Source organism: Saprolegnia diclina (assembly GCF_000281045.1).
Source record: "Saprolegnia diclina VS20 unplaced genomic scaffold supercont1.122, whole genome shotgun sequence".
NCBI classification, from domain to species: Eukaryota; Oomycota; class Saprolegniomycetes; order Saprolegniales; family Saprolegniaceae; genus Saprolegnia; species Saprolegnia diclina.
In genome coordinates, this window is record NW_008246189.1 from 2,775 (window position 1) to 30,308 (window position 27,534).

Genomic DNA, 27,534 nt, shown 5'->3' on the forward strand with positions numbered 1-27,534 from the left:
CCCATGCTTGTGTCCTTGGCAAGACTATCCCAACTGTCGATCCCATCCTATGCTCGTCATCACACTGTAGGTTTTATGCGTTCCAACGTGGACCAATCGATCGTCGAGGTGTCAATACCGATACCGCCGCATTCTGTGCGAGGACCTATGCCCATGTGCAAGCCTTGGCGCATCATGGCTCAAGCTATGGCTACGTCGCGAGCGCTCGCCTCGTAGCAAGCCTGTCATCACGTGAGCCATGCGCGACTCAGTACGTGGCGCGAAGCATCGATTGCAGTCTGCTGCGATGGACGTCGTCGACGGAGCAAACAGTCGAGGAGACGGCAAGAGAAGCGAGAACGAGTGGTGGTATACATGTATTCATGACAGCACGATAGAGCGTGGGCTTACTGGCCGCATTGGCAGTTGTCGCCGCACTGGCACGGGTTGCAGGAGCAGCTCGGGTTGGCCTTGGCGGACGAGCACGCGCACGACGTGGGTGTGCAGGCGCAGGACGGACCGCACGTGCAGTTGTCGCCGCATTGGCACGACGGCGTCGTGGTGGCGCACGTGCACGGGTTGCAAGCGCAGGACGGACCACATTGGCAAGCCATTTTCTTCTTGTGTCTTGGACGGCAAATGGGAAATGCAGCCTGTGTTGCTTGGCCAAAAAGAGCCGTCGACCCGCAACCAGCTGCTCGGGTGGGTTGATTTACGAACGACGTGCTGTCAGCAGTTGCAAGACCTTTTGCAGGCTGGGCGCGCGCTTCTACCCTGCACTGGACGATAGCGTTTCCTGCACGAGGTATCAGTTGTGAGGTGCTATGGCGAGTCCAGCGCTGCAGCGAAGGATGAGCCCTCGCAGGCCAAGGCGCTCTAGCAGCAGTGAAGAATCATGGTCTGCTGCGACAGTGGCGCCAAACCCAGGATATTTTTTAATTTGGACCAATCACCGTGCCCGCACATCATATTGTTATAACATCCACGTCACCCTTGCCGGAGGTCGCAGCCGTGTGCGCAACGTAGCCTGCACACGACGATATGCAAAACGCCGCAAAGACTAACCTCTCACAGCCGCACGCCATTGTCCTCTTTGCTTGCTTGTTTGAACACAAGGCGACAGCGTCGCGTTCGCGGCAGAAGGGCCACGCATCTTCAAGTTAACACGCCACGTGCGATCGAAATGGTTATAATCACCAGATGGGCTAGTCGCACGCAACTTTACGTGTGAGGGGACCATGTCGACTGCAGCGCTCGTGCTCTTGGCCGCGGCCGTCGCCAGCGGCATCTACGTCTTCTTCAGCAACGCGCCCGTCGTCGACATCGAGGCCTGCCATGGCATGTCCCTCACCTTCCTCATCCAGGGCGTGCTGCCCACGTGGCTCGGCGGCCGCGACGACAAGCTCGGGACCGTCCAGGCGCTCTGGGCCTGCGCGAGCCTGTACCAAGAGGCGCATGCGAACTTTGTGCTCGCGAGCTTTGTCGTCGTGTACGTGACGCTGCAGACGTTTGCGATTCCCGGGCCGATCATCCTCAGCATCCTCTCGGGCGCTTTGTACCCGTTTGGCTTTGCGCAGCTGCTCGTGGCGTTCTGCGCGACGACCGGCGCGTCGCTCTGCTTCCTGCTCTCGCACTTTCTCGGGCGCTCGCTCGTGCAACGCGCGTTCCCGGCCATGATTGCCAACTTCAAGGACAAGGTCGTGACTCGATCTCTTTGTCGCTGGCTCATTTTTTCCCTAGATTGCATCCAACCGCGGCAACCTCTTGTACTACCTCCTCTTCCTGCGCCTCACGCCGCTGCTGCCCAATTGGTTTGTCAACGTCGCGTCGCCGCTCGTCGACGTGCCGTTTGGCCATTTCGTGCTCGCGACCTTCTTGGGGCTCATGCCCGCCAACTTTATCCACATCTCGACCGGCGCGACGCTCAACAGCGCCGCCGAGGCCGGCTCGAGCAACGTCGTCAACTTTTGCATCCTCTTCAGCTTGCAGTTTGTCGCGCTCCTCCCGACGCTCTTCAAGTCCAAGCTCCAAGCGCTCGATGCCAAGACCAAGACCCAGTAGGTAATGGGAATACAGCATCCTCTTATGGCGCCTCGAGAAACGCGGCAAAGGCCTGCGTCGTAAAGAAATTTGCACCAAACCCGCGCTTGTCCGGGAAGGCCTCGAGGTACCCCTCCGCGTCAAAGCGAGGCCGGTCGTCCTTCGTTGTCGCGGGCTCGTAAAAGGCTTCGTACCCTTGGATGAGCCTAGCGCAATATGCCTATCCTGTGATTTTGTACAAGGAGACACACGAAAAGTGAAAGGCGCTGAACGCGGCTCGAAGCGCCGACCAGGCGGCGTCGGCACTCTCGACCGACCGGTGCGGGTCGGCTTGGCCGTACCGGAGGAGGACCTCGCGCCACGCATCGGGGCTTGTCGCTTCGCGCAGCGGCAGCCCGTGGTGATCTGCGATCGATTTGACGCTGGACGCCATGCGCTTGAGGCTCTTCCGGGGCACACTATACGCACAACTCGTGTTTCCAAGCTGTAGAAGCGGTCAATTTTCACGGACGTCGGAAGGGAGGCGTGGCGACCCCGGGGCACAGCAATGGCGTCGACATCCACATTGACAACGATGACGTCGAGACCGCGGAGCGTTGCGTCCGTCGACTCGGAGGTGACGACGCCCATGAGGTACGGCACGGGGGCGTGCAAAAAATCAAGCAGCGACTACGAGCATCTCCTTGTGCCACGTCATCAGCGTCAGCGACGTACGTGAGGGAGCACGGGGATGTACACGGCTTGGGACGAAAACGGGCTCAAGAGGGCGCGAAGGGTCTCGCAGATTGGAGTCAAGAGGCTCGGGTTGCTCGAACACACGATGACGTGGCGCTCCGAGAGGACGTATAGCACAACCTAATCGCCGTATGACTGCAGCACCAACAGAGATGCACGTACCAAGAGAATGTGGTCGACGCTGAGCGCCTGCAAGAGCACGCCAAAGTCGACTTGAGACGGTAGAAAGGACGCTGGTCGTGGGATCGGACCGATGCTGACGCCGAGGAATTCAGCGGTCGACGATGGGGTCTCGGCCAAGAACGCCCGAAGCGCCGTCTCGGGCAGCGTTGGGGCCGATGCCACCGAGCGCAGGACGGTGTGGAAGAGGCAAAAGTACGGATACGAGGACACGACTGCATACGCTGATGACGCGTCGTTGTCGATGATAAGCGACGACACGTAGATAGCAGCGCCCGTTGCATCTAGTTGCACGTCCTCTAGATATTGTTGAATATGGAGAATGCACAAGATACCGGTGAGGACTGTGTCGACGCAGCGCGGACCGCTGAGAAGCGCGGCGGGCGGCGCGCAAAAGAGCGCAATTTGATCGGGTACCGTGTCGGCCATGTGCGCCTGTATGCAGCGCTCTACGCAAGGCGGGGTCGAGAGGCTGAGCACGAGGAACGCGCGAGCAACGTTCGCCGCGCCTTGGGTCGAATATGTCGGTGCCGACGCTGGCAAGGACATGCCCCATGGCGTAGGATTCGGCTACGTATAGATAAGACTGCGAACGTCCGATTACTCGAAGCGCACCAGAGGCGCAGTATGGTGCTGGTAGTGGGACACGAGGAGTCGCATCGTCGACTTGAATTGAGGTGGACCTACGAGTCCTCGGCATCAGCATTTATAAAGGGACGTTAGACCAAAAGGGACGCACTGGCCGTCGCTAGAAAGGCCAAGTACTTTTGAAAACCGGACGACGAGAGCGTTGTCGACGCCGGCGTGTCATCAAACGTCTCGCACAACCACTGCATCGTGCTTTCGGTCACGGGCGGGCAGCCGCAGAGGCCGTTGACCGTGTTGACGTTCGAGTGGGAGAGACCGCCGCGCTCCCCGCCATACGTTGCAACAATCCAGTTGACCGCAACCGCGTACAGCGGCACCAAACCGCCTACGAAGTAGATGGAGAACTGGTACTTGGATCCAGAGACGCACCGTCCGACGACGGGCGCTCGATGCTAAAGGCCTCCGTCACAAACGCAAGTGCCTCGAGGTCGCTGCTGATGGGTCGTTGGTACAATTGGCGCTGGTCCATCAGGTCGGGCACCATCCAGCGACTAGCGAGGCACCCTACCCGCCGTGTCCTAACATTCTGCAGCATATTCGCTCTGACGTACCCAGCGGCAATGTTTGCACGAGCTGCATCTTGGCATGGGCGTAGCTGTCGTGTACGATGGCGGACGGACGCATCGTCAGCGCCAGCTCGTAGCGTCGGCAGGCTTCGTAGTAGTGTACAGCCCGAGACGCATCTCCGGGAACGCTCCAGAGCTCGATCGTGTCCCCGAGGTCGGATGGCGCCGACGCCAAGCGTGCTGCAAGGGCGGCGTCCGGCGCGCCAGAAGCGACAAGGTCGCCCGTAAGCGCGAGGGCATTGGCCCACTCGAGCACGCAGCGGTAGATCCAGTCTTGGTCATCCCTCTCGTCGTCTGGCGACTTGAGGCACAGGTACGCCCAGTAGGCATGAAGCTTGGCGGAGGCCATGTGTGCAATCTCAAGCGCCAAGCTGGCTCTAGCACCGAGTGTCATATCTCTGGCAAACATATCCGCACGTACCGAGCTGGATGGGCTTTGGCGATCTGAAACGCCGTCACCGAGAGCGACGCGCCAAAGCGGAAGAGAAGCGACGCGTGCATTCCGTCCATGCCGTTCACAGTGGCGCGCGTGAGTGCCGCGTCGTAGAGCTCGGTGGCGGCCGCCCACGCCTCGACCGCTGCGTCAACGTCGTCGCGGGCCAGCTGCGGAAGCATGTTGGCGTACAAATCATCGGCCGTCGCCAGCGGGTCGGCGGTCGATCGACCATTGCTCATGGGCTCGTCATCCGAGTGGAGAAGGGTAGCTGCCTTCTCCACCAATGCAGTTGTGCTTGTCCGCTCCAAGAGCCAGCTCCGGCGCGCCTCCTCCATGTAGTCACAGTCGCCGTCGGCCTGGCACATGCTCAAGAAGGCGCGGTGCAGCGCATGGGCCCCTCGACGAAAGGCCATCGCGTGGTGAACGCGCTGCGAGAGAGCGGCAATGTTGGCTGGCGTCAACCGATCGACAAGGTGCTGAACAAGCAGCTTGACGACGACAATTGGGTACGCCTCGTCGAGCGTTTGTAAGCGAAGGAGGTCCTTGTGGGCAGTCGCCATGCTCGCTTTCGTGGCCAGCGGCAGCATCGCGGGTAAGAGCCGCGGCAGTGCTAATAGCACCAAGTGCAGCAAGGTATGTACGCTATCGGCCACGGGAATCGTCCGAGTGTTGGTTGACGCGACGACCGTAAAGGCTGCCGCAACCTCTTCGCTCGTGACGAAAAAATGCTGGCCAAAGCGAAGCGCCGCCCAGAACGCTTGAAACGCCGCAAAGTCGACGCGCACCGGCGACCCCGTCGTGGGCACAAACGCCGAGAGGAGGTAGTGGAGCGATTTGGCGTACCGCTGCAGTAGCTTGCGCACAGCGTGGAGTCGAAGCAGCCACGCCTGGTCGTCGCACTGGTCCAGAATACTATCGAGCTTGGGGCGACCCATGTTATTCGCGATGAGCGTATACACTTGCTGCAGCGACGTGCACGGCTGGAAGGCGAAGCGCGGGTAGTGCTGCCCGAGATAAGCCCACGCGTGCAGGAACTTGTCGAGGTCGAGGCCGACACCGCGGACCGCGTGCGTTTTGAACGCGACCATCTGCGCCGTGTCCCACTGGGTTTGCCGCCCGGGCGTCGGCGCGATTGAGCGTGTCATGGCCTTGAACTGCTGCCAATTGATCGTTGTTCCGTCCCGCCCCCAGGGGTTCTGGAGCGCATGCATGCGAAAGAGCATTTGGACGCGCCGTTCGTCGTCGGCTTCGGACGAGGCCACGCGCCGGGGTATCGCCAGCACGGGCGACACGACGAGACAAAAGCGGGACGTCGGTATTTGCACAAGCGGGGTTGTCAGAGGAATGGGCGCCGGCGGCACGTTGGGTGCCACTGGCAGCAGCGAGCACGCCGCCAAGTCGGTGGTGCCCAAGACGTTCCAGTAGAGAAGTACTTGAACTACGAGGTTGCGCGCTACGTACTCGTCTGGCACCCAGCCCTTGTAGGCGGCGGTGCGGCGGCCGTCGTCGTCATGGAGGGCTACATGGACTTGACGCATTGTGCTGCATGCTGGGACTGTCTCAATTGTAACGAAGCAGTTTGGATCTTGAAGGGGCGCGATGGTACCCGGACGCTTGTGGGTCGCCGTCGCGTGGGCGCTTTGCACCCTTGTCGCTGCGGCGACAGAACTACCCCGCCTCTCGACGAGTGCGCTTCTGGAAGAGCTTGCACGCACGGAGTTGCAGATTGCGAGCCAGACGCACAAGCTCACTTTGCTCCACGCGCTGCGGCGGGAGCTGACGAGCGACGTAACGCAGCTACCGCACATGCAAGCCGAGCTACAAGCGGTCTTGGCACGCTTGAAGGCGCCCGGCAGCTGCGAAGCGACGACACCATCGACGGAGCCAAGCGTCGCCTTGCTCGTCGAGCGCCCACTATTACTTTTACCATCGGCGCCGGTCTTGTTGCACGCGCACCGCGTGGTCCAGCCTCACCGATCGGCACTGCTACTACTCGCGCTCACTGAAAATGGTGTGTTTGATGTCTCGCACTTGCCAGGCGGGCAGCCCATGGCAAGTGCCACGCTGCCCAAGACACCGGATCTCGTTACGGCCGCCGCCTTGGACTCGGACGCAAGTCCGATGGTGCTCTACGCATTCCTCAGCAACCGGTCCCTCAGCACGTTTAGCGTCACGGTTTCCCTAAGCGACACGGACAGCGCCGTTCACGTCAATGTCACGAAGCTTTCGAACCTGGCGACGGCAACGAATGGCCCGGTGCAGCAGGTGCACTTGGTGTCGGCGCAGGGCCAGAAACTACTCGTCGCCGGCAGCGAAAACACGTTTCACGTGCTGCCTGTGGACGCAAGCTACTTGAAGACGATGCCAGCCGGCGCACCGATCGCTGCGCTCCTGCCGCATCGCCACGTCATTGCCGTCGCCAGCGAGACGCGCGTCGACTTGCACCATCTGCTCAAGCTCGGCGACGGTCCAGCGTCTCTCTACTCGTGCGACGCGGGCCTTTTTCACATCGCCAGCGCCGCCTTCGACGCTACCGTCGCGAGCCGCCTCTACGCAGGAACGACGAGCGGCGACATTCTCGTCTTTGACGTCTTCCACGGCAACACGCGGAGCTGTCGGCCAATTGCGCGCGTCGGAACGTCGGCGTCGGGCCCGCTGCTTCTTCGCGCGATCGCCCCGAGCTTTCTACTCGCAGCATCCAAGGACACACTATTTCTGTACGAAACAACCTCGTCGCTCACGCTGCTTGGCGGCGCACCGACAGCTTTGAGCGACGTTGCATCGATGCGCCTCTCGGTGGTGCCCAGTGCCTACAACGGCGAGTTTCACGACGACGCTTTGCTAATTACGAGCGCCGGCCGCGCGGTGCAAACATACCAAGCGGCCTTGCACCGCCATGAGGTACATTTAGAATCGCATTTGTTGGCTCTTGCCATGTTAACGTATTTATTAGGCTGCGAAAGAAGCATCTTCGTGGTTTGGGGACGGCGTCATGGGGCGGTTCCCACTGCTCGTTGGACTCTGTATCGCAGTCGTTGCATACAAGTTGTGGAGTCGCCCGGAGCCAAGCGTCGCGCCGCGGCCGGCCTTTCCGACTGACGATCGCCGATCGCCCCGAGCCGACGAGGCCGATCCACCGACGTATCATCATCGCGAGGCGGCGTGCGTCGACGAGTTTGCAACAGCGCAGAAGCGTGCTCGGCAGCGCCTCGACCGCACCCAACTCGAGCGAGAAATCTACTAGACTTGAGCGAAAAAATGATTACGCTTCGAGTAATTCCTTTGGAACGTGGTTGCGCGCGTTGTTGGATTGGAGTAGCGATTCGAGTTGCGCCTTATCAATGCACACGGAGGCGAGGATTTGGGGGCGCGCGCTAAGAAGTGACAGCGTCGCGTCAAGCGACAGCACTGGCACCGTAAAGTGGCGCTTGAGGTACGTGTAGATCTTTTCAAAGAAGCGTGCGTCGGCCTCGATCGCGGCGGGCGACAAGTGCTCCTGCAGCAGCTGGAGAAGCTCCGAGCGCGAAATGCCATCGCCGTGGCTCTGCGCGTACTTGAAGAAGAGATCTACCCCATGATGTGATTCGAATTCACAAATGCTATCCGAAGACAGTACACTGAAAGTGCTGCTGTGGGCTGCCGATGCGCAAGAGCGCGTCGATGGCTTCCGCATACGTGGCAGCGTCGCTGAGCAGTGCGTGCGTCTCGCCCCGTGTAGGTGGCGCGTCGTGGCTATAAGAGCATATTATCGAGCGCATCGAATAGGCTATTGTAGGCAACGTCGTACAAATGGCGGGAGAGGTCCGACTGCGCGACGACGCGCGCGTAGTGCACGCGCAACGCCTCCTCCATGGCTGCAACACTGGCTGCAACGGTTTGGCGGCGCTTAAATTCGGTATTCTGATGACACGCAACTTTAACAATGTACTCACTTGTTCGAGGCGCCATGAGATAGTTCAAATGTACACAGCTACTGAACGGCTAATATTGCGTGATTCACGCGGTTTATGTATAAGTATAGGTAGGATCCAAAGACCCAAGGACACGAAGAACTCCGGGCCTGAAGCTCGGCGGCGCACATGTGTTTGCGTGTGAATAGACCGAGGCGAATCCAGCCGAGATATTTTCGGCAAGTCACGCCGGCCGCTGATTGGTTGCTTCGATATTCGATTCGATGTTTTCGCTGGAACTCCGCATCAGCGACGAGCTCGTCGGGCGCGTGGCCGTCGCCGTCAGCACCGATGGCCTCGTCTTCCAGCATAAGCGCAAGTCGATGCGCCTTCCCGCTGAGAACATGGTCTCGTTGACGCGTGACGGTGACGCCGTGTACGAGGACGCCGTCCATGTGGCAACTCTAACCACTCTCTAGGGTCATTGCGACCACGCTCGCCCAGCGCGACCCGCTCCTCTTCCACTGCAGCGAGATTCTCGCGCACGAGAAGTTCTTTTTGACGCTACAGACGCAGCTGCCAGCGATTCCGTTTGAGCGCCGCCGGGCCAGCACGGCGCTCGAGCGTCGGTTGGCCAAGAAGCGCACGGCCACGGACGCCTCGTCGTTCTACGGCCCGACGCAGGCGCCACTTACCGCGCAGCTCGGCGATGCATTCGGGCGAGAGCTCGAGTACCGGATCGAGCACTCGATGCAGTGCCAGATCGACGGCATCGCGCGGCCCTACATGGCGTTCGCCTTGCAGCAGCCTGCGATGTCCTTTCTCGCCGCCTGCCGCGCCAAGCACCCCACCACGACCGTAGGATGGTCTCAGCTACAAAAGGACCTTCACAAGACTACAGGCGCGACTCTACTCGTACGAGACCCCGGGAAGCCGCCGGTTCCTCGTGGCCGACGCCGCGCTCTTTTGCGAAAAGTACTTGGCGACGGCGCCGCATCACCGCCACGTGTACGAAATCATCCAAGAAAACCACCCGTGTCGTCTCTATTTCGACCTTGGTAATTTTGTCTCTTTTCTAAAAATTTTACAAGTGAATTTCTAGAATTTACAAAGGCGTACAACCCGACGGTGACGGCGCCAGATACGCTCCTCGAATCGTTATTTCGGCTTTTGGCCCTTGCCTTTTATGTACGTCTTGGCTGTACTGAGACATGTTGTGTACAACCTGTCTATGTGTAGCGAGACTATGGTGTGCGGCTCGATCGCAGTGCGATAATAGACTTGGCGTCGTCGTCGGACGCCAAGTTTAGCCGCCATTGGGTCGTCGCGCCGACAGACGAATCGTGCAAACATGTGCTCTTTGAAAATAACATTCACGCTGGCCACGTACGACAATATGTTCCACCTCGAGAGTGACACCAAGTGGTCTAGTTTATCAAGCGCTTGCTCGAAACGTACCTCTCGGACGAGTCCCACCCGTTCTATGTGGTGAAAAAGGACGGCACCAAGCAGCTCTTTATCGACACGGGGGTCTACACCCGGTGGGTCCTCCGCCGCCTGCGATAGCTATCTGACGCTGAGGCTAGGAACCGCGCGTTCCGCCTCTGGCTCTCGTCCAAGTTCGGCTCGGACCGCGTGCTCACGCGCGGCGAAGAGGCTGGCGAGATGCCCGACGCCGCATTTCTCGAAGCTTCGTACATTTGTCCGACAGTTGCCGTCGGCGCACGCCTGCTCCAGTGCGATCCGCCAACGACGAGCCGCCACACGGGGCGAGGCAGCTTCGCCCGCGCGAAAAGCGCGGTGCCGTCCGAGTACAAGTACGGACCATCGCCGTGGCCCGCGCTCGACGCGTTCGTTCGAGGCCAAGCCACGACCGGCGGCGTCCAAGGTGAGATTCGATCCTGGCAAATGCACCCCGACTACCCCCAGCGCATCACCTACCACATGGACCGGAACCGGTTCTGCGCGCGGATTGGCCGGCCGCACAAGAGCAATAATGTCATGTTTCTGGTGGACCGCACCGGTGGTGTTTACCACCAAAAGTGCCACGACCCCGACTGCGCCGGCTTCCGGTGTGTTGATTTCGACAAGAAAAGGCAAAGCAGATGCAAAGGATGATGTAGGTCGACGGCACTGGCGCTGCCCGACGCGCTACGTCATCGTGTGGAACGACTCGGCGAACGAGAGGATGCTTGACGTGTCGAGATGCGTGCCCGGCGCAGGCCCAAGGGCGCCCAGTACGGCCGCCTAGTCGCCCGTGAGCCGCTGGTGACGTCGCACTGCAATGTACCTTGGCCACGGCGTTGACAGGGCACGCCGCCTGCAGCTCGGCGCCGACGATCGGGATGCGTGACACAAACGTCGAGACCGGACCGAGCTATAAGCATCAAACATGTTGACACCACGGTCGAATATGGAGCAGTACGTACGTCGCGCCCAATGAAGCGCATGGGCCCGCCCACGCACTGCAGCGGAAGGAGGTAGTTGCCGACGCGACGCGTGCCGTAGATCATGCCCGGGCGCAGGCAGACGCCGGTCGTTGGAAAGCTACCAAATACATGTCAACGCATGCCAGGTGACGGATCGCCTACTGGGCGGCAATGGCGTCTTCGACACGCTGCTTGCCGTTAAAGTACCCGTACAGCGGCGCCCACGTCGGAATGTCCTTGCCCACGCGCGACTCGGAGATGAAGACGACGCGATCGACCTCTACGGACAAGGTGAGCGCGAGGATGGACGGCAACGGCCATACCGCCGGCCTTGGCCGCGCGAACGACTTCAATGTTGGCGTCGCCGCACATCTTCTGCATGAATTCATTGCTGCCAAAGGCGCCGACCGTCGTAATGACGCCCGTGACCCCTACCACTGGTGTAAGCCCACGGCTCGTCCATGCGTTGTCTACCGTCCACGGCCTTGGCCAGATCGGTCGGCGAGAAGACGTCGCCTTGGATCCATTCGACCTACATGGTAAGCAGATGTCAAGGTTGTGCTGTGGAGCATGCCATGGCGAAAGGCCATCGTACCTTGTCGACCCATGGCACTTGATCGCCCCACGTCGGCTTGCCCGATCGGTTCAAGCTGCGCACCTCGATACCCTTGGCGACGGCGCGCTGGAGGATGTTGCTGCCCACGAAGCCATTGCCGCCGACGACGAGGAGCGTATGCTGGCGCGGGTTGTAGGCCATCGTCGAGTGCACGACGCGCTTCGTCGCTGTGGTGGCTGCCGGAAGCATCTCGTTTTCAACTGCCGATCCAGAGGTTGCAGCTCTGACGGCATATGATTGGACAAAAACTGACCAATCATACGCTAGTCAGGCTGTTAGCAAGTCTAAAATCACCCATTCGGATAGTTTTACTGCCTCTGTGGCTGGTCTGGTGATGGACGTTGAAGCTTGCAGGTCACGACAGGGCACGAAGCATCGACTTGAGAAGACTCTCTCTGAGGTCTCATTTTGGCGCCGACGTGGGGGCTCAACGAGACTGTCGACGAGATGTATAAGTGCAAAGTTTTCACTGAAAAAGAATGTGCAACAAGCAGCCAACGAAACGACCCTTGGAAGGCCAGTGATTTGGGTTCTCTACGTATCTGGCGACCGATCCTACGCCCACAAAGCACGCGGCTGAGCGCTGAAGGCGTGTATGTGTACGGACGCCCACCACCAACAGCGCCATCCCACGCACGAACCTGCAGAATGAAGGCCCACGAAGTTCATAGGTATCTCAAGTTGCGTGATTTAAGTCGAGGGTTCGTCGGTGATGGCTTGAAATTGGCGCCAAATGGCCTTGTCGACTTCTTCGCCAGCGCTCGACGCGACCATGTATTGCTGTAGCTGTAATTGACGGGCGTGGGTGGCTGCGGCATCCTGTGTGAACTGGTTGATCTCGCCTTGAACGATGGTTGGCGCCTCGGCCTCACGCGGCAGCGTCTGAAAAGCCTGCCACTCTAAAGCATCATACATTTCAATTGATAGCGACAAGGGACGTCGTACGCTGCTTGGCTGACAGTGCTATTGGCAGTGAATCCACTGCTGGAGTGCTGGTTAGGAATTCAGGTGCCGGTCGATCGCGCAGAATGGCTGCCTGCGTGTGGCAGTCCAAGCACACATCACCGAGCTCGGTAATCCCCACGTCGCCACATCCCTTGAGGCACATGGCAACGCGCACGAGCTTCTTCTTGGGAGGCATGGCGCATGCAGCTCACTCCTTCCGTCAATGGGCAATACGTGCTATTTATACTAGTACTCTGTTGTCTTGTAGCTTATTGGTTCCATTCAAATGAGACCAACCAACCACTAGTCTGAGTCTAGTCAGTGAAGTTGCTACTATGCAGCTCGAAGCATTTTTTACGACGTCTACAAGAGCCACGGGCAACTGTTGGCTCCCACAGTAATCCGGACCCCTTGACTGCTCTCGTTGGTGTTGAGGACGGTGCCGACAGCGACGCTGTGGACTTGGGTCACGGACATGACGTGCCGCAAGTCGACGCACCGCAGCAAGCTGAGGCGGGCACTCGTGCGTCGGCCGTCGTCATCTTGATAGAACACAAAGCAGTCGGCACCGCGCTGGCTCATGCACACGTTCTTCTTGCAGCGTTTTCGGTGTGCAAAGAGCGCGTAGATGGAGCCGCCGCACACGACATCGGTGCCGCGGGCCATGGCCAGCCACATACAAAAGCGGTGTTTCCAGTCGTTGAACGAGGCCGAGGCAAAGGCGCGCTTCCGCTTAGCGCGGCGCCACGACGCGAGGCCAAAGCCAAAGAGAAGCGGAAGCTGACCGAGAAGCATCGTGTAGACAAACGCTGCGAGTGAAATCTCAAGGCCGCGCGCTTGCTGCTCGGCGTTGAGGAGACAGCTGAAGAGGAAATGGTACAAATCGATGAAGATGAGGAGACGGAACTGGAGGAAGGTAAAGGGACCCGCGACGAGAGCGACGCCCATGGCGGTCATGCTCGGGTCGACTTCGACAAACGCGTCTTCTTTGCCAAGCCGCTTGAGCAAAAGCGACGTGAGCGAGAGCGCACCGTAGGCAAACCAGACAGTGCGCGAGAGGTAGAAGCACGCAATGATAAAAATGAGCGCGTTGTCGGTCTGCGAGATGCGCAAGAAGGCGCGCGAGACGTACTCGGTACTGAGCCAAAAGTCCAGCACGAACGCCGTCGCGATCCACGGATTGAGAAGAATGATACTTGTCGGGTCGCCAAGGACGAGCTCATAGACGCGGGCTTGCGTGGTCGGTAGCCCAAACTGCTCGAGATTGCTGTACAAGACAGCATACTGGCGGTAGTAATGGGCATACACACAGTACAAAATGTACAATGTCAAGAGACAGCGGCTAAGAAACTTGGCACACAGCCACGCCGTCGTGTACGTTGGCGTGTGGAACCCGATCCAAATGCACGAGACGTCCGTCGTGTTCTCGCCCCACGAGACCGAGTAGGACGTGGGCACGCCAAGGAGGCGGCCGGTGCTAATAAACGTAAAGTTGGCGAGCGGCGCGCGGTTGGCGAGCACGGCCAAGACATACGCGCGCTGGGCCGAGGTCTGAAAGGCCGCGTACGTCAAGTGGACGAGCGGTGCTTCCGAGATGTTGCGCACACCGGGTGCGATCGTGATGTTTTCCTGGATCACGTCAAAGTCTTCACCGAATGCGACGCCGAATGCGGGCTGGCGCGCTGCAAAGTACGTCGCCCACCCGGCATGGCACAACTCGTGGCTCGCACTGCAGTTGGCAACGTAGTCCCAGACGTCGGACCGGTCGTGCCACGGAAACGATTCCGAGACGTAGGCTTTGAGTGGCCTAGAAGGCAGTTCGCCTTGTTGATCAAAAGAGCGGATGCTTACATGACGGCGAGGTTGAAGACGAGGAGCAAGCTTGTGCACAGGGATCGCTTGTTGAGGACGACGCGACAGGGCAGCGTACTCGGCGCAGGCAGCGACGGGCCCACAGCAAAGGGCTGCACCCGCGTCGTCTGGGACATTCAACGAGCCGCGATCGAGCAAGTGAATGAGTCGCTGTATAATTAGACTGCCGTTGGAAGGTGCTACGTGTACTCGGCTTGGTGGTCATCTTCGTTCGACATCTTGTCGACCGTCCAGCGGACAATTACTGATTCTGTCCCGACCTTTGGCAGCTGAATTCCCCAAGAAGGGCAACGCTGGAGCCAACATTTCTTGAAGAGCCAATGATGCTACTTGGAGAAGCCGCTTTGGCGTCGGCGTGCACCGTCACAATTTCCTTCGACATCGTCAGAGGCCGATATCGTCTCGAGCCGTCCAACAGCTTCGTCCATGGCTATATGGTGGTAGCTGGGATCCAAGCACGAGAGCAAGCTCAGCTGCACGCTAATGGTTTGTGTATCGACCCCAACTATAATGTAGGAGTCGCTGCAGAGCTAGCTCGTGCACACGTTCGAGTGCAACCGGCGACTACGATCAAAAATGCGAGGTACCGTACACCGCCAGCATTCGCCACCGAGCGGCCAAAACGACTTATTGGTTGCACCACCATGTATTGTGTTTGTAGAGTTCATTCGAGGTTAGCGAGGTGACCACTCGATGGCTTAGCAGCAGCCGCCCTTGCTAGCGGCTGGTGTCGTGCCACTGAGGTCGATCGTGGCCGCCGGGACAAAGCTACGATGAGGTCAACAACCAAGTGCGAGAACGGTCATGTACATGTCGTCGTCTTGACCCTTTTGCAACGCGGTCTTGGCGATCGTCTGGAAAGCTTCTTCGACGCCGGTCGCTTCCTTGGCACTCGTCTCAAAGAATGCAATGGGGTGCTGCGCGTTCTTGGCCTTGCACCACTGCTCAATCTTTTGCGTCACCACCTAGATATCGCATTCTGAGCTACGACATCTTTGCGATCGATAGCGTACCCTTCGGTCCGCTTCCTGGTCGACTTTGTTGCCGAGGACGATGAACGGAAAGTTCTCCGGATCGCGCGGTCCTGCCTGGGCGAGGAACTCGTCGCGCCAGCTGTCGAGCTTGTCAAAAGACGTCGGATTCGTAATGTCGTAGACAAGCACGCAGGCGTCGGCGCCGCGGTAGAAGGCGACGCCGAGGCTCTGGAAGCGCTCCTGCCCGGCCGTGTCCCAGATCTGCATCGTCACGAGCTTCTCGTCGAGCATGATCTCCTTCGTGAGGAAGTCGGCGCCGATCGTCGCCTTGTACTGCGTGCTAAACTTCTGGTTCACATACTGGTTCATAAGCGACGTCTTCCCGACCCTACATGGCGCCATGAGATATATATCCAAGATACCTCAGAGGAAGCAGCACGCAGCTTGGGCCTGGAGCACCATGTCCATGGCATGCTTCTCCTCCTGGCATAAGCATATGCATGTACCCGCTGTCGCCGAGGATGATGACCTTGAGCAGGACCTTCTTGCGGTGCGCCATGATCGTCCGTCGGTCGCCGAAAAAGAAATGCTTTGGATCTCGTCTTCTTCCTTTGCAGGATACTACTACTTTGTATGATATACCCAGTGCCAGTTGTTTCGATGATCCTCTGATATGCAATGTGTCCGTTATCATCCAAAGATAGAGGTTTTATTAAATTTGGCATCTTGTGCCGCTTGACCTTGCCTCGTGGTGGGAAAGGACCTTATGCCGACGCTTGCAATAGGCTGCATCGCTATGATCATGCACGTGGGTCATAAAACATGAAGCCAACATACGGGACTCCCTGCGTGTAGTCTTTTGGTGCTACCGATATGATTGCTTTGGATCTATGATCGGCATGCGCCGAATACAGAAGGTCTAACCGTAAACCGTATGCAGACCGTTTTAGCCGTAAACCGTTGAATGCATCTGGGAACGGGTGTGAGATCCAGCCGGTTGGCACGGTCAGCCAGGCTGCTTGAAGTTGGTCGCTCCACGGATCGAATCGTTGACTCTGGCTGATGGCGACAGCTCTGGGACTGTAATCGCGTCGATGGCCTTCTTCGACAGCGGTCGGTTCTAAGGCGTCGCGCTGGTCGCAGTGCAGACTTGTCTAATCGCTGGACGAAGCTTGGTGCTTCGCTGGTGCCTCTCGAAAGATACCACAGTTGCCACATCATCATCCGGCATCACCCACATGGCGCGATCGTCGTCAAGCGGCTTGGCCTCACACTTGGTTCGGTCGTTTCAAGGCGCAGTGTAATACAGTATGGTCGCTCGCACACCATCGCCGTACGAAGGCATCCTCACGCGGCTCGTGGCGTTGCGCCAGCACTTCCACGAGCACCCGGAGCTCAGCTTCCAAGAGGTGCAAACGCAGACGATGCTGCGCGACTTTCTGCTGGACGAGGCCAACGTGCCCGCCGACAACATCCGAGCGTGCGCTGGCACGGGTACGGCGACAAGAGTGCAGTGCTTCTGGTGTCATGACGCTTGTGTACGTAGGTCTGATCGTCGACTTTGACGGACCCGTCGACGCCTCGACGCCGCGCAGTGCGCTGCGCTGCATTGCCTTTCGCGGCGACATGGACGCGCTGCCGATCACGGAGCGCAACCCGCACTTGGCGTACGCGTCGACGGTGGCCGGTGCTGCGCACATGTGTGGCCACGACGGGCACATGACGTCGCTCGCGGGCCTCGCGTGGTTTCTACAGCGCGCGACGCTGCCGCCCAACACGCGCATTCGCCTTCTCTTCCAGCCCGCCGAAGAAGGCCACTTTGGTATACCTCCATGCTCTTGATCCAAAATCTCAGCGCTCTCGTTTCGCAGGCGCCGTCCAAATGATCAAAGACGGGTGCCTCGATGGCGTCGACGAGGTGTACGGCTACCATAACGCACCGTTCCGCCTCGGGCACGTGCACGTCAAGCCCGGGCCCATCATGTCCCATGGCTCCAAGTTTGCCATCTCCGTGACAGGCCCCGGCGGCCACGGGTCGGCGCCGCACGCTACGACGGTTCGCCTTGCTATCGGGTCGCATCGACTGCATTGGATCATTGGAGTAGGACCCGGTGCTTGCGGCGGGACACATTGTGGTCGCGATGCAGAGCCTTGTGAGCCGCAACATTCCGGCCGGCGAGAGTGCGATCGTGACGATCGCGACCATCCACGGCGGCGAAGCCGACAACGTCATCCCGTCGCACGTCACGATGACAGGCACGTACCGCGATTTCAACCCGGCAATGGCCGACATCATCGAGACGCGCATGCGCGGCATCGTCGAGAACACGGCGGCGGCGTACGGCACCACCGGCCGCATTACGTTTGACGACTGCTACCCCGTGACCATCAACGCGCCCGACCAAGCCGCGATTGTCGCCGACGTAGCAGCGTGCGTGGTACACTCGGAATGCAGTAGATGCAAAATGTAGGAATGCGATCATGTGTAGGCCGGGAAGGGTTGCGTGAGCGACGACGGCCTCCCGCTCTGTGCGTCGGAAGACTTTTCGTACTACCTGCAGCAGCGCCCAGGCTGCTTCTTCATGCTCGGGACCACCGTGGACGGCGAGGCCCAGAACCGCCAGCTACACAGCGACACGTTCGACTTTAACGATGGCGTGCTGCCGCTTGCGATCCGCCTCTTCCTTGAGGTCGCCCAAAACCGACTGGGCGCTGCTCTCATGACACCCGAGGCTTTGTCGAGCATTTACGAGCCCAAGGGTGACTGCTAATTCCTTGTTTCGGACAATAAGAGAGAATGTGATCAACACTGCGCGAGACTCTTGTGCTCCGTGGAATTATGCTGCGTCTTGACTTAACTTGGCTCTACATCAGGACACTCGCATGCTTTTGCGTCACTTCATAGAACGTCGGGCAACCACGACGGTATCAATCGAACCAAGGGTCAATAAACTGTCTATTGACCCTTGATCGAACTCAAAACAGGTCAACAATGCCACGCAAGAGCTGCATCGCCAGCTCGACCTGGCACACGATCGCTGTTCTAACGCTATTAATATTTGAAGCACCGCCACTTGACAATACTATATAATAAAATAATTCATATAATTTATTTTATTGGCTACCTTTACTGCCTTTTTAGCCAATGATATACGATGTTGCGCGAGCCAAATCGGCCCAACGGCGCTGGCAGGCAGCATGGTCGACCAAAACGCGTCGGAAAACAAACTCGCTCAAACTTGGCACAACGAAAGAGCATGTTCTGGGGACCACAAAATGCGATGCCACGCCGGCAGAGGAAGCATACAGCCAGAGCTACGGGTCCATAACTGTTTATATGTGGTATATGCCATATATAATCACATTTATACACATTTGAAACGGGGTCGCCACGTTGCTGCTCCTATGAGCGCTCTCGGCCCATGCATGACCTTCGAAGCGTTCTTTAAAGTGAGCCCATGCGTCAATCAATACCGAATCACATACTGGTAGTCCCGTGAAGGGTACATTGGTACTCGGACTACTCCTTGCGAAACGTTGCCGCGGCTCATGCACTTACAGAGCCCAGGTTTAACGCGTTATATACTACAACAAAATATTTAAATTAATCTTGATATTAGTATTGTGATGCATTAAATATTCATCGGGATCTTCGATTGGTGCATCGGAATCCAAGATAACATGGCCGACGTTGCCATCCGCCACGGCGAGGTCGGCGAGCACCACTCGGCACAGATCTGGGCACCTGCGATCCTCTTCAAGCGAGGTACGATCTACCTGCATTGGTCATTCCATGTGCTTACGCTGTCCTTCGTGTGACGCAGCGCGGCTCACACCGGGCACGTATGTGCGCGTCGCGTGCCCGACCACTGGTGCGATGGCCTATCGCCAAGCGCGCCTCCTGCCGGCTCCGGCCGCCGACGCACCGGTGAGCGAGGCCTGGGTAGGCGCTTTCGATCATGTACACGGCTCCATCGCGCGTGTCCAAGCACTGCCATCACATCGACTGCCAACGATTGCGCACGTGCACCTCGAGTGGCAGCCGTCGGCCGTGACATTGCCGCCACCGCCTGTCGGCCTCATGATGGACGCGCTTCTGGAAGACGGCATGGTATGGCGCTGTCGGTGGTTTGGCACCGACTATGGCCATTGGCGCTGCCGCATCTTTCCGTGTACCCCGACGCCACTTGGTTCTGGCGCCTCGGCGGTGCTTGGGGTCGTTGGCAAGACGACGCAGGTGACGTTCTCGGGGCACCCGTCGTCAACCGGATTTTGCCTCGTGGACTTGACCGGCCAGTGCGGCGTGCCCAGCGAAGCACTCGCCAATCTGTCCGAGCTCTTGCTGCCGCAGCTGCAGTCCTCGACATCGTCGCCGAGCCACGCCCTGCTCGCGGGGCCGCTTGGCAGCGGCAAATTGCACACGGCGCGGCAGCTCGCCAAGGACGCGAATGCGCGATTTCTCCTCCTCGATGCGCAAGTGACGGCGGCCACCGACGTTGCGAGCGTGCTCAGCGATTGCTTTCATGCGCTGCTCGCCATGGCGCCAGCGATCCTCTGCATTCCCCACATTGAGCGCATCTTTCCCAAGTCTCTTGGAGCGACGGGCGGCGGTAGCGAGCGCCGCATCATCGACCTTTGCTCGCGCCTCGTCACGCTAGGTCTCTGCCCGTCGACTCAATACGAGTCTCATGTTAATCCTAGGTCAGTACCCCGACCGCGTCGCCGTCATTGGCACCTCGGTCGACCCGACGACTCTCCATCCCAAGGTCCGCGCGTGCTTTACAGATGAGCTTTCGATGCCAGTGACGACGCTGCCGTTCCGTCGCCAGCTCCTCGCCCACTTTGTCGCGCAGAAGAGCGACGTCGCTGTGGTCGGCGATACCGATTCGCAGCTCATTCAGTGCGGGCAGCAACCCAGCGACATACTCGCCGTCGCCAACTCGTTCGACCTAGCGTCGCAGCTCGCGCGTCTCCAGCTCAGCGCTACGAAGTCGCTCGTCTCGGTGCCCAAGGTGGCGTGGAGTGACATTGGCGGTGCCGACCATATCAAGCAGCAGCTCCAAGAAATGGTCGTGTGGCCCTTCGAGAAGCCGCACGTGTTTCGACGCATGGGCATCTCGCCGCCGATCGGTCTCATCTTGTACGGCCCACCCGGGACGGGCAAGACGATGCTCGCCAAGGCCGCAGCGACGGCCACGTCCTGCAACTTTCTCAATGTGACGGCCAGCGACCTCCTCTCGAGCGAGTTTGGCGCGAGCGAGCGCGCCTTGGCGGACGTTTTTCGAACGGCAAAGGCCATGAGTCCCTGCATTGTCTTTCTCGACGAGTTTCAGTCCATCTTTGCCAATCGGTCCGGCGCCGGGCAGGTACCGGCTCAATTTCTCCCATTTTTGTTGTTGAATAATCGCAAAACTCTAGATTGGCGCGAGCATGGCGTCGCAGCTGCTGCAGGAAATGGACGCGCTCAAAGCTCTCAGTGACGAGTCGCCCGACACGCATCTGCAGTACGTCTTTGTCTTAGCCGCGACCAACGCTTTGGACGCGATCGACGATGCCTTCTTGCAGCCCGGTCGGTTTGAAAACATCTTGTACGTGGGGTACCCCGACGACGACGGCCGGCGCCAGATCCTGGTACGGTGGTCCATTACGTACACGAGTGAACTCGTTGGAGTAGACACTGCTGCAAATCAGCATGACATGGGCCGACGACGTGGCCTTGGAGGGGCTCGTGGACTCGACGAAGGGTCTCAGCGCCGCCGAAATCGTCTCGGTCGTGCGCACAGCCGGCCTCCTCTCGCTCATGCGCCAAGGCTCCGAGCAGGTGCGCTTCTTGGACTCTTAGTCCGTTTCTTATCCACGGCGTAGGTGCATCAAGAGGCCTTTGACGACGCACTGCTCCAAGTGTGGCAACGCCATATCCCTCTCGCGACCTAATGACTGTCCTTGTCATCTCTATTTGAACCGACAGGATCGCTTGTTCGCAGCGTGTTGGGCTGTCACCGCTACAATGGCAGCTAGCAACAATGCTCGTATCCACGCGGTTGCGCTGCGCTACACAGGGTCCTTGGGTGATTCGACTTGCGGCATTACGCGAGTCTTGTGGTCAGAAAACACGGCGACGATTTCCCCACAAGCCCTGTATGGTACATTGCTCTACGCCCGCGTACGCCAACGTGACGCGCTCGCCTCAGAACATGATGCATCACACTCTTCTTATGCCGTCAACAGCCCACGCTTAGCGAGTTCTTGGACGGTGGCCGCCGGGAGGAACTGGAGAATGTCGGCTTGCTGCTTGGCATACGTGGTCGCGATGCGCTGGAGCGTCGCATCAAGCGCTACGTGCCATCGTCCGTGAGAAAGAACTGAACATAAGAGCTGTGTACCTAGCGTGAGCTGGTCGACCGCCGGTTGCTTGGCGCGGGTGTGTGCGTCGAGGGCCATGCGCAGCGCGAGAAGGCTCGAGAGCATCGCTGGCACCGACAGCTGCACGTACCCCTGCTTGTCCTTGGCGTACGACGCCGCTACGACAAGCCCCATGGCTTCGACGACGTGGAGCACCTCCTAGTCAAACTAGTTGATGGGTGGTCCGTCACTTCGCAAGACGTACCGTGACCGAGAGGAAGACGAGCGAGAGCACCATGTCGGTCGCCAGACGCTGCCACGCCGCGGACGCGGACGGCGCCGACGACAAGAGCGACAGCGGCGTGACCTCGCCTGAGACGAGCGTGCGCAGAAGCGACGCCCATGACGTAGCTTGCATCGGTACCGAACCGAGAGCCGCCGGCAGCATGGACTTCCACGTCGCAACGGCCTGCAGCTGCTGCGTGAGGAGGTCGAGGGTTGCCGTCGCAAACTGAAACGTGCGCGACCACGTGGCCTCGGACGCAAAGAGCGTCGCAGGCGCTTTTGTGGCCGCCGCGACGAGGTCGCCCGCGGCAAAGGATGCTTCCCAGATGGCGAGTGCGCGGTAGGACGGCGCCATCGCCTTGGACTTCATCGCGGTCGCCCGCGCGGAGAGAAAATCAAGCTGGACCTTCTGCAGCGCAATGCGGTACGGCTCCTTGCTGTCAGCGAGGGGCGACGCGGGGAGCGGGTACGCACTCAGCCACGCGTGCGTGAGCGGCGTCGGCGGCGACGCGGCGCCCGGCCGCGCAAACAAGTGCGCAAAAGTCCAGTGGACGAGAAGCAGCACGGCAAAGAGAACGCTGCTCGAGACAAGCGCGTGCCACGAGAGGCTCCACGACATGAGGCCCGCGACCAGCGTGGCGCCGAAAGCGTACTGGAGGCCAACGCTGAGCGTCGCGCCGTACGAGGCTTCGAGCGCACCAATCGGGTCGGTCATGGCCCGGAAGGCGAGCGGGTGCACGCTCGAGAATGCGAGTACATAGGACAAGCCGAAGCCCTGCACAAGCGAGAGAGCGCCGAGATGCTCAATGTGCGACGGCGAGACGTAGCAGACGAAGATGAGGTGCCAGAGGTAGCTCGTTACCGCCAAGACAAGCACGAGCAGCACTGTTTCCATACGCAGCGCGCGTGCGGCGGCCGCAGTCCAGTACGCTGGCGACGAAGACGGCAGACGCTGCGGCAGTGAGAAGAGAAGCACGATAGAGATAGCCCAGCTGCCAAGCACGAGAAGCACGAGCCCAATCGAGACTGCGATCCATTCGACGACCTGGGCCACATCGAGCGCGTACGCTTGGACGTTGGTAAGGCGCAAGGTGGCGAGAAGTGTCAGGAACGCATTGCCGCCGAGGCTAAGGAGCGCAGTGGCGGCTACAGCGCTGACGACGACGCCGGGCAGCGCGCCCGCGATCCGACTCCGTACACGGTCCATCGGTGCAAAAGTATGGCGCTGGGCAACAAACCTCTGGGAATTGGTGCATTTGTATAAAATGCTACAGGATTACCCACGAGCGATGCCATTGGCCAATCGATCGGATGTGCTCTGCGATTGGGTGCCCCATCGAGCAAGTCAGCGATATCCGGCTCAACTCTGGCAATGTCCGGATAAAAGCATCCGACGCTTCTTGACAGGCATGACCGCGACCTTCCAACGCGTCGTCCTCGCCCAGCCCGAGATCGCATCCATGATCTTTGAGTTTCAGTTTGGTCTCTACGAAGACGTGCGCCCGGCCTTCCGCGCCTGTAAGGAGCTCATCGCGTATGGCGTCAAGCGCTACATGTACGAGAGCGACGTGTCCTTCTTCGCGACGTTTGCGCCGCACGCCGCGTGGCCCCGCACCTCGAATGTCTTCGGCGCCCCGAGGTATTGCCTGCACCCGCGTCAGCGCGACGAGCGCTTGCCGCTGCACATGGCAGTTGCCGGTGGCTGCGTGGAACTGACCAAACGCATGCTTCGTTGTCGGCCCGACCTCGCCTCGGAAGATATGATCGTCTTGGCCTTCCACAAGGACCGCCTCGACCTTGTCGAGGTCCTGCTCTCTTTGCGAGCGACTGTTCCCGAGCTACAGGCGCGCGGCCTCATGAATGAAACGGGTGCGCTTCCTATGGAGGCCTCCTCGTGGAGACTGACAATGCCGGCGGCCTACTGTAGATGGGCGCCCAGAGTACAGCTGCTATTTGACCCGCATCCTCGCTCGAGACGACTCGAAGCGGCTGATTTTGGCCGAGCGCTTTGGCTTGCGCCCCGACGAGTACACGGCGTATAGCCGACGCGAAGCGTTCCTGCATGCAACGCTCGAGAACGCAACACTCGCGCTCCAACTGTTTCCTTGGCTTTGCTACTCGGGCATCTTGGACGATGTCGCGGGCAAAGGGTTCTTGCCGCTCGTGATCTCACTGCACGAACGCGAGCTCAACTGCTCGACGAAGGCGATGGACACGGCCGCTGCCAACGGCCATTTGGAGGTCGTTCGCTTTCTGCATGAGCACCGACGCGAAGGGTGTACGACGAGGGCCATGGACGAGGCGGCGACCAATGGAAACTTGGAGGTTGTCCGGTTTCTGCACGCTAGCCGAACGGAAGGCTGCACGATCGAGGCGCTTGACGGCGCCGCTCGTAATGGTTTGCTCGCGATTGTCCGCTTCCTCATTGAGCACCGCGCTGAGGGCGCATCGCCCCACATTCTCGACGCGGCCGCCGCAAAAGGCCACTATGGTGTCGTCCAGTACCTCCACAGCCTTGGCTCATTTGACGCAACCGTCGCTGCTGTCGACGACGCTGCGAGATTCGGTCATCGAGAAGTCGTCGAGTTTCTCTTGACCAACCGACGCGAAGGCTGCACCCACGACACGGTCGTCCAGAACGCGCTCGAGAATGGTCATCTGCGCACAGCCGCGTACCTCCTCTCGCTCAAGTACCGGTTTCCAACTGGGAGGATGAACTGGAACGCGGATAGCTTCCACAAGCCCGAGATCGTTGGTGTCCTCCAGATGTACATGGACCACGGCGGGCCGTGGGACGACAACTGGATGTCGTTTGCGTGCGAGGCCAGCAACTTGCCGCTCGTTCAGCTCCTTCACAAGAACGCGACGGCTCGGTGCCGCCCCAACGCGCTCAAGACGGCGATCAACAACAAGGCGTGGGTCGTCGTGTACTTTCTCCTAGCCAACGGCGCGGCCGACGTTACGTTGGATGTGCTCAGAGCTCTGCTGTGCATGGAGCGCTTCGACGATGTGACGCACCTTTTGCAGTTTTCGCCAAAGCAACGTGAATTCGCCCAACTCTTGCTGTGGGCTGCGCGAACCCACCGCACCGAGGCGACACGACATCTCCTCGCCCTCGGTATCGGCGAGCCACGTGGGTGCCTCGTCGAAATAGCCGGTTGCAAACAACACGTGACGGAGAGCACGCTGGCATTGCCGTACTGTATGGATGCGACGGACCATCTCGGCAACGTCATCTACCTTCTGCGTCTCTACAAGGTACCTTGTCGCCGCCGCGCAACGGTGCTACGACTCATCACACAAGAACTTACGCACCAAGGAAGCAAGGCCAGCCAAACCATCGATATGCCACCTTGCGTCGCGGCGCGCGCGACAGCGTTGTTGGCGCTAGGGGCCGTTGTCGACTGGGCACTGGCCCTTGTCATTTGTCATCTTCATGCAACCCACGCCGCGACGACCACGTCGCAGCTCCGTAAGGAGGCTGCACTAGTCCAGGACCTCGATCTCAAGATACAGCTGACGCGCCTCATCCGTAGCAAGCAAATAACGTCCTAGCGACGTACTTGGAGTGCAATCCGGTCGATTGATGTCGAGATATGGACATAATTGTCCAGAATACGAAAAACTACTTTTATACGAGCATATGACTGCCACCCCACGATCCCCACCAAGCCTGCGGAACAAGCCACTTTACTTGTTAGCACAGTTGGTTCGATGCTTCGTTGGTTGTTTTTGTTGATTTTAACCAATCCAGTACGATGTTGCCGAATCCATCACTGGGCTGGTGAGGCGGGGTGCTTGAAAGCCCAGGTCATCTCGGAAAACGAAATCATCCAAACTTGTTACGATGATAGAAACCACGTTGTCGACTACTAAACGCCGCACCATGTCGCCAATTGAGGCGCCTAACGCGAGATATCCGAGAAACTACTAATTATGGCAAGTATCATATCTAGCCATATTTGTTCGTTCTTCTCGCTCATGAGCACGCAGCCACGGCACAACTCTGCGCCCACAACTACATGTATGGAGCAAAGATATGCAAGTCTTGTTTCACGCATCAACATTGAAACGTCGAGACGGGGAGCGCAGTCATCGATGGAGAAATAGTGCCCAAGGTGGCCCAAGGTGGCGCCGTGATTGGCATGCGTGTTGATCTTGTGAGCTCCCACATTTAGTGGAGATAACAGCAAACAACCAACATAACCAAGTCAAGTGCAACCACAAAACATCGCGGTGGGCTTTGAGCGAACACTATGGGGCGAGTAAAACTAGTTTGCGCAGCGCATGCAAAAAAAGAGATGAGAATGTGGGAGTTCATTTTATTACCGGCTTTTCATCCGGCGGCCCGCGTGGATCGCAAATACAACCACGTCGAAAGTAAGCCCGTGATTGCCAATTGGCGCGTTGCTGGCATTTTCTTCAAGGATTTTCAGAGCGATGGTCTTGTACGATCTGGGCCACCGATGTGGACGATTGTGGAGCCGCCCCACCATCACTCACGAACCTCCGGTTGTCAAACTATTGCACAATGCCGAAAGCGTCATCACCCCAATCCCAATGCCACCACAAGCCGCGAAACACTCAATGCGTACGGCAAACGACGTGATTCACCGCATCTTGTGGGACGACTGCATTCCACAAGCCGAAGTTATCGTCGGGTACCTCGATCGGTTTGTCGGTACGGTCGAGCGCGACTTCGCCAAGTTTAATTGGGGGGACATTGCAACCTTGTCACAGAACGAGACCGCGATCCCGCAGCACCGGATCCAGTACTTCAAATGGCGCGATGAGGTCATTTGGGACAAGCGCGTGCGCCTCGACCGCGTCTTTGGCTCGTCCGGCCACGACGTGGTTACGTTTTCGCCGGCAACAGCCGCCTCATCACCGTCGTCTGCCGTCGCGCCGGTCAATGCAGCAGCATCACATATCAGCACGGACTGCGCAAACACGTTGGTGTGCTTTCGCATCATGGACCCCGCGGTTGTCGACGCATGCAAGCAACTACAAGCCGCAATCATCGCCGCCAACCCGCGACTGGCACCAGCAGCGCTCGCACCGGCGCGCTTCCACTGTACGCTTCTACGACTACGCCTCCAATCCCTCAACATTGTGCAGCGACTCACGTCTGACTTGGTCAACGAAGTTGCCATCGTCAAGCGCGTTTTGGTCGAGTGTCAAGGGCTGCTGCATACTCTGTGCACTTCGAGTGTCAAATTTGAGGGCGTCAGTGCTTTTCGCAACCGCGTCATCTACGCCAAGGCGGCGCCGCACGACGGACTGCTGACGCTCGTGGCGACGCTGAAAGCGCGGTTATTATCCGCTGGCATCGCGCTCGTTGGCAACTACGACCCGTACGAGCCACATATACAGCTTTTCAAACTCACCACGGATCACCGCCGGCTTGGCACCAAGATCAACGCCCGTTCATATGCTGCGTACGCTTCGGACCCCATCGGCTCGCATTCCATCACTAGCATGCATTTTTGCGCTCTCGACGACACCAGACATATCGCACCTGATGGGTTTTACCCGCAGCTAGCACCACCCGTGGCCAACGTGGCGCCAGCACGGATCACCGTAGACGCGGCGTCGAC

The 27,534-nt window shown here is 59.0% G+C and overlaps 14 protein-coding genes across 15 annotated transcripts; 7 read left to right on the forward strand and 7 right to left on the reverse strand.

The window, feature by feature from the left end:
* The first annotated feature begins 1,170 nt into the window (after positions 1–1,170).
* Positions 1,171–2,153, forward strand: SDRG_16277 (hypothetical protein). The gene is made up of 2 exons (XM_008622480.1): positions 1,171–1,676; positions 1,720–2,153. Exons 1-2 carry the CDS (start codon positions 1,218–1,220, stop codon positions 2,038–2,040), a joined length of 780 nt encoding a protein of 259 aa, XP_008620702.1. The 5' UTR covers positions 1,171–1,217; the 3' UTR covers positions 2,041–2,153.
* Positions 2,063–6,122, reverse strand: SDRG_16278 (hypothetical protein; the record flags this gene model as incomplete). The annotated part of the gene is made up of 11 exons (XM_008622481.1): positions 2,063–2,225; positions 2,271–2,477; positions 2,531–2,688; positions 2,734–2,874; positions 2,917–3,218; positions 3,270–3,504; positions 3,550–3,617; positions 3,674–3,907; positions 3,952–4,086; positions 4,134–4,525; positions 4,570–6,122. 11 exons carry the CDS (start codon positions 6,120–6,122, stop codon positions 2,063–2,065), a joined length of 3,588 nt encoding a protein of 1,195 aa, XP_008620703.1.
* A 47-nt stretch (positions 6,123–6,169) lies between these two features.
* On the forward strand, positions 6,170–7,899 carry SDRG_16279 (hypothetical protein). The gene is made up of 2 exons (XM_008622482.1): positions 6,170–7,485; positions 7,538–7,899. The coding sequence occupies exons 1-2, from the start codon at positions 6,184–6,186 to the stop codon at positions 7,826–7,828; spliced, it is 1,593 nt and encodes a 530-aa protein (XP_008620704.1). The 5' UTR covers positions 6,170–6,183; the 3' UTR covers positions 7,829–7,899.
* SDRG_16280 lies at positions 7,490–8,480 on the reverse strand (the record flags this gene model as incomplete). Of its 2 annotated transcripts, XM_008622484.1 has the most annotated exons (4): positions 8,372–8,436; positions 8,201–8,316; positions 8,022–8,151; positions 7,847–7,958 (listed from the first exon to the last, which is right to left on the reverse strand). In XM_008622484.1, the coding sequence occupies exons 1-4, from the start codon at positions 8,434–8,436 to the stop codon at positions 7,847–7,849; spliced, it is 423 nt and encodes a 140-aa protein (XP_008620706.1). The 2 variants fall into 2 exon arrangements, with proteins under 2 accessions (XP_008620705.1, XP_008620706.1); XM_008622483.1 differs by having other exon boundaries at positions 7,490–8,151; positions 8,372–8,480.
* A 278-nt stretch (positions 8,481–8,758) lies between these two features.
* On the forward strand, positions 8,759–10,670 carry SDRG_16281 (hypothetical protein; the record flags this gene model as incomplete). Its single annotated transcript, XM_008622485.1, has 8 exons — positions 8,759–8,910; positions 8,954–9,332; positions 9,376–9,532; positions 9,577–9,662; positions 9,714–9,860; positions 9,906–10,015; positions 10,061–10,546; positions 10,598–10,670. 8 exons carry the CDS (start codon positions 8,759–8,761, stop codon positions 10,668–10,670), a joined length of 1,590 nt encoding a protein of 529 aa, XP_008620707.1.
* Positions 10,626–11,708, reverse strand: SDRG_16282 (hypothetical protein; the record flags this gene model as incomplete). Its single annotated transcript, XM_008622486.1, has 7 exons — positions 10,626–10,721; positions 10,765–10,851; positions 10,904–11,021; positions 11,066–11,183; positions 11,227–11,334; positions 11,378–11,435; positions 11,499–11,708. The coding sequence occupies 7 exons, from the start codon at positions 11,706–11,708 to the stop codon at positions 10,626–10,628; spliced, it is 795 nt and encodes a 264-aa protein (XP_008620708.1).
* A 501-nt stretch (positions 11,709–12,209) lies between these two features.
* Positions 12,210–12,660, reverse strand: SDRG_16283 (hypothetical protein; the record flags this gene model as incomplete). The annotated part of the gene is made up of 2 exons (XM_008622487.1): positions 12,210–12,418; positions 12,465–12,660. 2 exons carry the CDS (start codon positions 12,658–12,660, stop codon positions 12,210–12,212), a joined length of 405 nt encoding a protein of 134 aa, XP_008620709.1.
* Positions 12,661–12,827: 167 nt separating this feature from the next.
* SDRG_16284 (hypothetical protein) lies at positions 12,828–14,452 on the reverse strand (the record flags this gene model as incomplete). Its single annotated transcript, XM_008622488.1, has 2 exons — positions 12,828–14,271; positions 14,316–14,452. 2 exons carry the CDS (start codon positions 14,450–14,452, stop codon positions 12,828–12,830), a joined length of 1,581 nt encoding a protein of 526 aa, XP_008620710.1.
* Positions 14,453–14,966: 514 nt separating this feature from the next.
* On the reverse strand, positions 14,967–15,919 carry SDRG_16285 (Ras-like protein Rab-7a). The gene is made up of 4 exons (XM_008622489.1): positions 15,817–15,919; positions 15,350–15,698; positions 15,147–15,301; positions 14,967–15,104 (listed from the first exon to the last, which is right to left on the reverse strand). Exons 1-4 carry the CDS (start codon positions 15,867–15,869, stop codon positions 15,035–15,037), a joined length of 627 nt encoding a protein of 208 aa, XP_008620711.1. The 5' UTR covers positions 15,870–15,919; the 3' UTR covers positions 14,967–15,034.
* Positions 15,920–16,292: 373 nt separating this feature from the next.
* On the forward strand, positions 16,293–18,248 carry SDRG_16286 (hypothetical protein). Its single transcript, XM_008622490.1, has 5 exons — positions 16,293–16,804; positions 16,857–17,132; positions 17,182–17,366; positions 17,416–17,748; positions 17,800–18,248. Exons 1-5 carry the CDS (start codon positions 16,621–16,623, stop codon positions 18,079–18,081), a joined length of 1,260 nt encoding a protein of 419 aa, XP_008620712.1. The 5' UTR covers positions 16,293–16,620; the 3' UTR covers positions 18,082–18,248.
* Positions 18,249–18,974: 726 nt separating this feature from the next.
* On the forward strand, positions 18,975–21,520 carry SDRG_16287 (hypothetical protein). Its single transcript, XM_008622491.1, has 6 exons — positions 18,975–19,076; positions 19,135–19,968; positions 20,012–20,676; positions 20,729–20,941; positions 20,985–21,131; positions 21,176–21,520. The coding sequence occupies exons 1-6, from the start codon at positions 18,992–18,994 to the stop codon at positions 21,242–21,244; spliced, it is 2,013 nt and encodes a 670-aa protein (XP_008620713.1). The 5' UTR covers positions 18,975–18,991; the 3' UTR covers positions 21,245–21,520.
* SDRG_16288 (hypothetical protein) lies at positions 21,337–23,174 on the reverse strand. Its single transcript, XM_008622492.1, has 3 exons — positions 21,918–23,174; positions 21,694–21,871; positions 21,337–21,645 (listed from the first exon to the last, which is right to left on the reverse strand). Exons 1-3 carry the CDS (start codon positions 23,142–23,144, stop codon positions 21,524–21,526), a joined length of 1,527 nt encoding a protein of 508 aa, XP_008620714.1. The 5' UTR covers positions 23,145–23,174; the 3' UTR covers positions 21,337–21,523.
* A 157-nt stretch (positions 23,175–23,331) lies between these two features.
* On the forward strand, positions 23,332–25,581 carry SDRG_16289 (hypothetical protein). The gene is made up of 2 exons (XM_008622493.1): positions 23,332–23,806; positions 23,865–25,581. Exons 1-2 carry the CDS (start codon positions 23,347–23,349, stop codon positions 25,490–25,492), a joined length of 2,088 nt encoding a protein of 695 aa, XP_008620715.1. The 5' UTR covers positions 23,332–23,346; the 3' UTR covers positions 25,493–25,581.
* Positions 25,582–26,497: 916 nt separating this feature from the next.
* On the forward strand, positions 26,498–27,479 carry SDRG_16290 (hypothetical protein; the record flags this gene model as incomplete). Its single annotated transcript, XM_008622494.1, has 2 exons — positions 26,498–27,362; positions 27,415–27,479. 2 exons carry the CDS (start codon positions 26,498–26,500, stop codon positions 27,477–27,479), a joined length of 930 nt encoding a protein of 309 aa, XP_008620716.1.
* Positions 27,480–27,534: the final 55 nt, after the last annotated feature.

Coding starts and splice junctions, on each gene's coding strand:
- SDRG_16277 (XM_008622480.1), top strand. CDS start 1,218: ATGTCGACTGCAGCGCTCGTGCTCTTGGCCGCGGCCGTCGCCAGCGGC. Junction 1,677..1,719: donor TTGCCAACTTCAAGGACAAG/GTCGTGACTCGA, acceptor TTTTTTCCCTAG/ATTGCATCCAACCGCGGCAA.
- SDRG_16279 (XM_008622482.1), top strand. CDS start 6,184: ATGGTACCCGGACGCTTGTGGGTCGCCGTCGCGTGGGCGCTTTGCACC. Junction 7,486..7,537: donor CGGCCTTGCACCGCCATGAG/GTACATTTAGAA, acceptor CGTATTTATTAG/GCTGCGAAAGAAGCATCTTC.
- SDRG_16285 (XM_008622489.1), bottom strand. CDS start 15,869: ATGGCGCACCGCAAGAAGGTCCTGCTCAAGGTCATCATCCTCGGCGAC. Junction 15,699..15,816: donor ATCATCCTCGGCGACAGCGG/GTACATGCATAT, acceptor GGCGCCATGTAG/GGTCGGGAAGACGTCGCTTA. Junction 15,302..15,349: donor ACCAGGAAGCGGACCGAAGG/GTACGCTATCGA, acceptor TGCGATATCTAG/GTGGTGACGCAAAAGATTGA.
- SDRG_16286 (XM_008622490.1), top strand. CDS start 16,621: ATGGTCGCTCGCACACCATCGCCGTACGAAGGCATCCTCACGCGGCTC. Junction 17,367..17,415: donor CGGCGCCGCACGCTACGACG/GTTCGCCTTGCT, acceptor TCATTGGAGTAG/GACCCGGTGCTTGCGGCGGG. Junction 17,749..17,799: donor CCGACGTAGCAGCGTGCGTG/GTACACTCGGAA, acceptor GATCATGTGTAG/GCCGGGAAGGGTTGCGTGAG.
- SDRG_16287 (XM_008622491.1), top strand. CDS start 18,992: ATGGCCGACGTTGCCATCCGCCACGGCGAGGTCGGCGAGCACCACTCG. Junction 20,677..20,728: donor ATCGGTCCGGCGCCGGGCAG/GTACCGGCTCAA, acceptor GCAAAACTCTAG/ATTGGCGCGAGCATGGCGTC. Junction 20,942..20,984: donor ACGGCCGGCGCCAGATCCTG/GTACGGTGGTCC, acceptor TCGTTGGAGTAG/ACACTGCTGCAAATCAGCAT.
- SDRG_16288 (XM_008622492.1), bottom strand. CDS start 23,144: ATGGACCGTGTACGGAGTCGGATCGCGGGCGCGCTGCCCGGCGTCGTC. Junction 21,872..21,917: donor TCGTCTTCCTCTCGGTCACG/GTACGTCTTGCG, acceptor TAGTTTGACTAG/GAGGTGCTCCACGTCGTCGA. Junction 21,646..21,693: donor GGTCGACCAGCTCACGCTAG/GTACACAGCTCT, acceptor GATGGCACGTAG/CGCTTGATGCGACGCTCCAG.
- SDRG_16289 (XM_008622493.1), top strand. CDS start 23,347: ATGACCGCGACCTTCCAACGCGTCGTCCTCGCCCAGCCCGAGATCGCA. Junction 23,807..23,864: donor CGGCCTCATGAATGAAACGG/GTGCGCTTCCTA, acceptor GGCCTACTGTAG/ATGGGCGCCCAGAGTACAGC.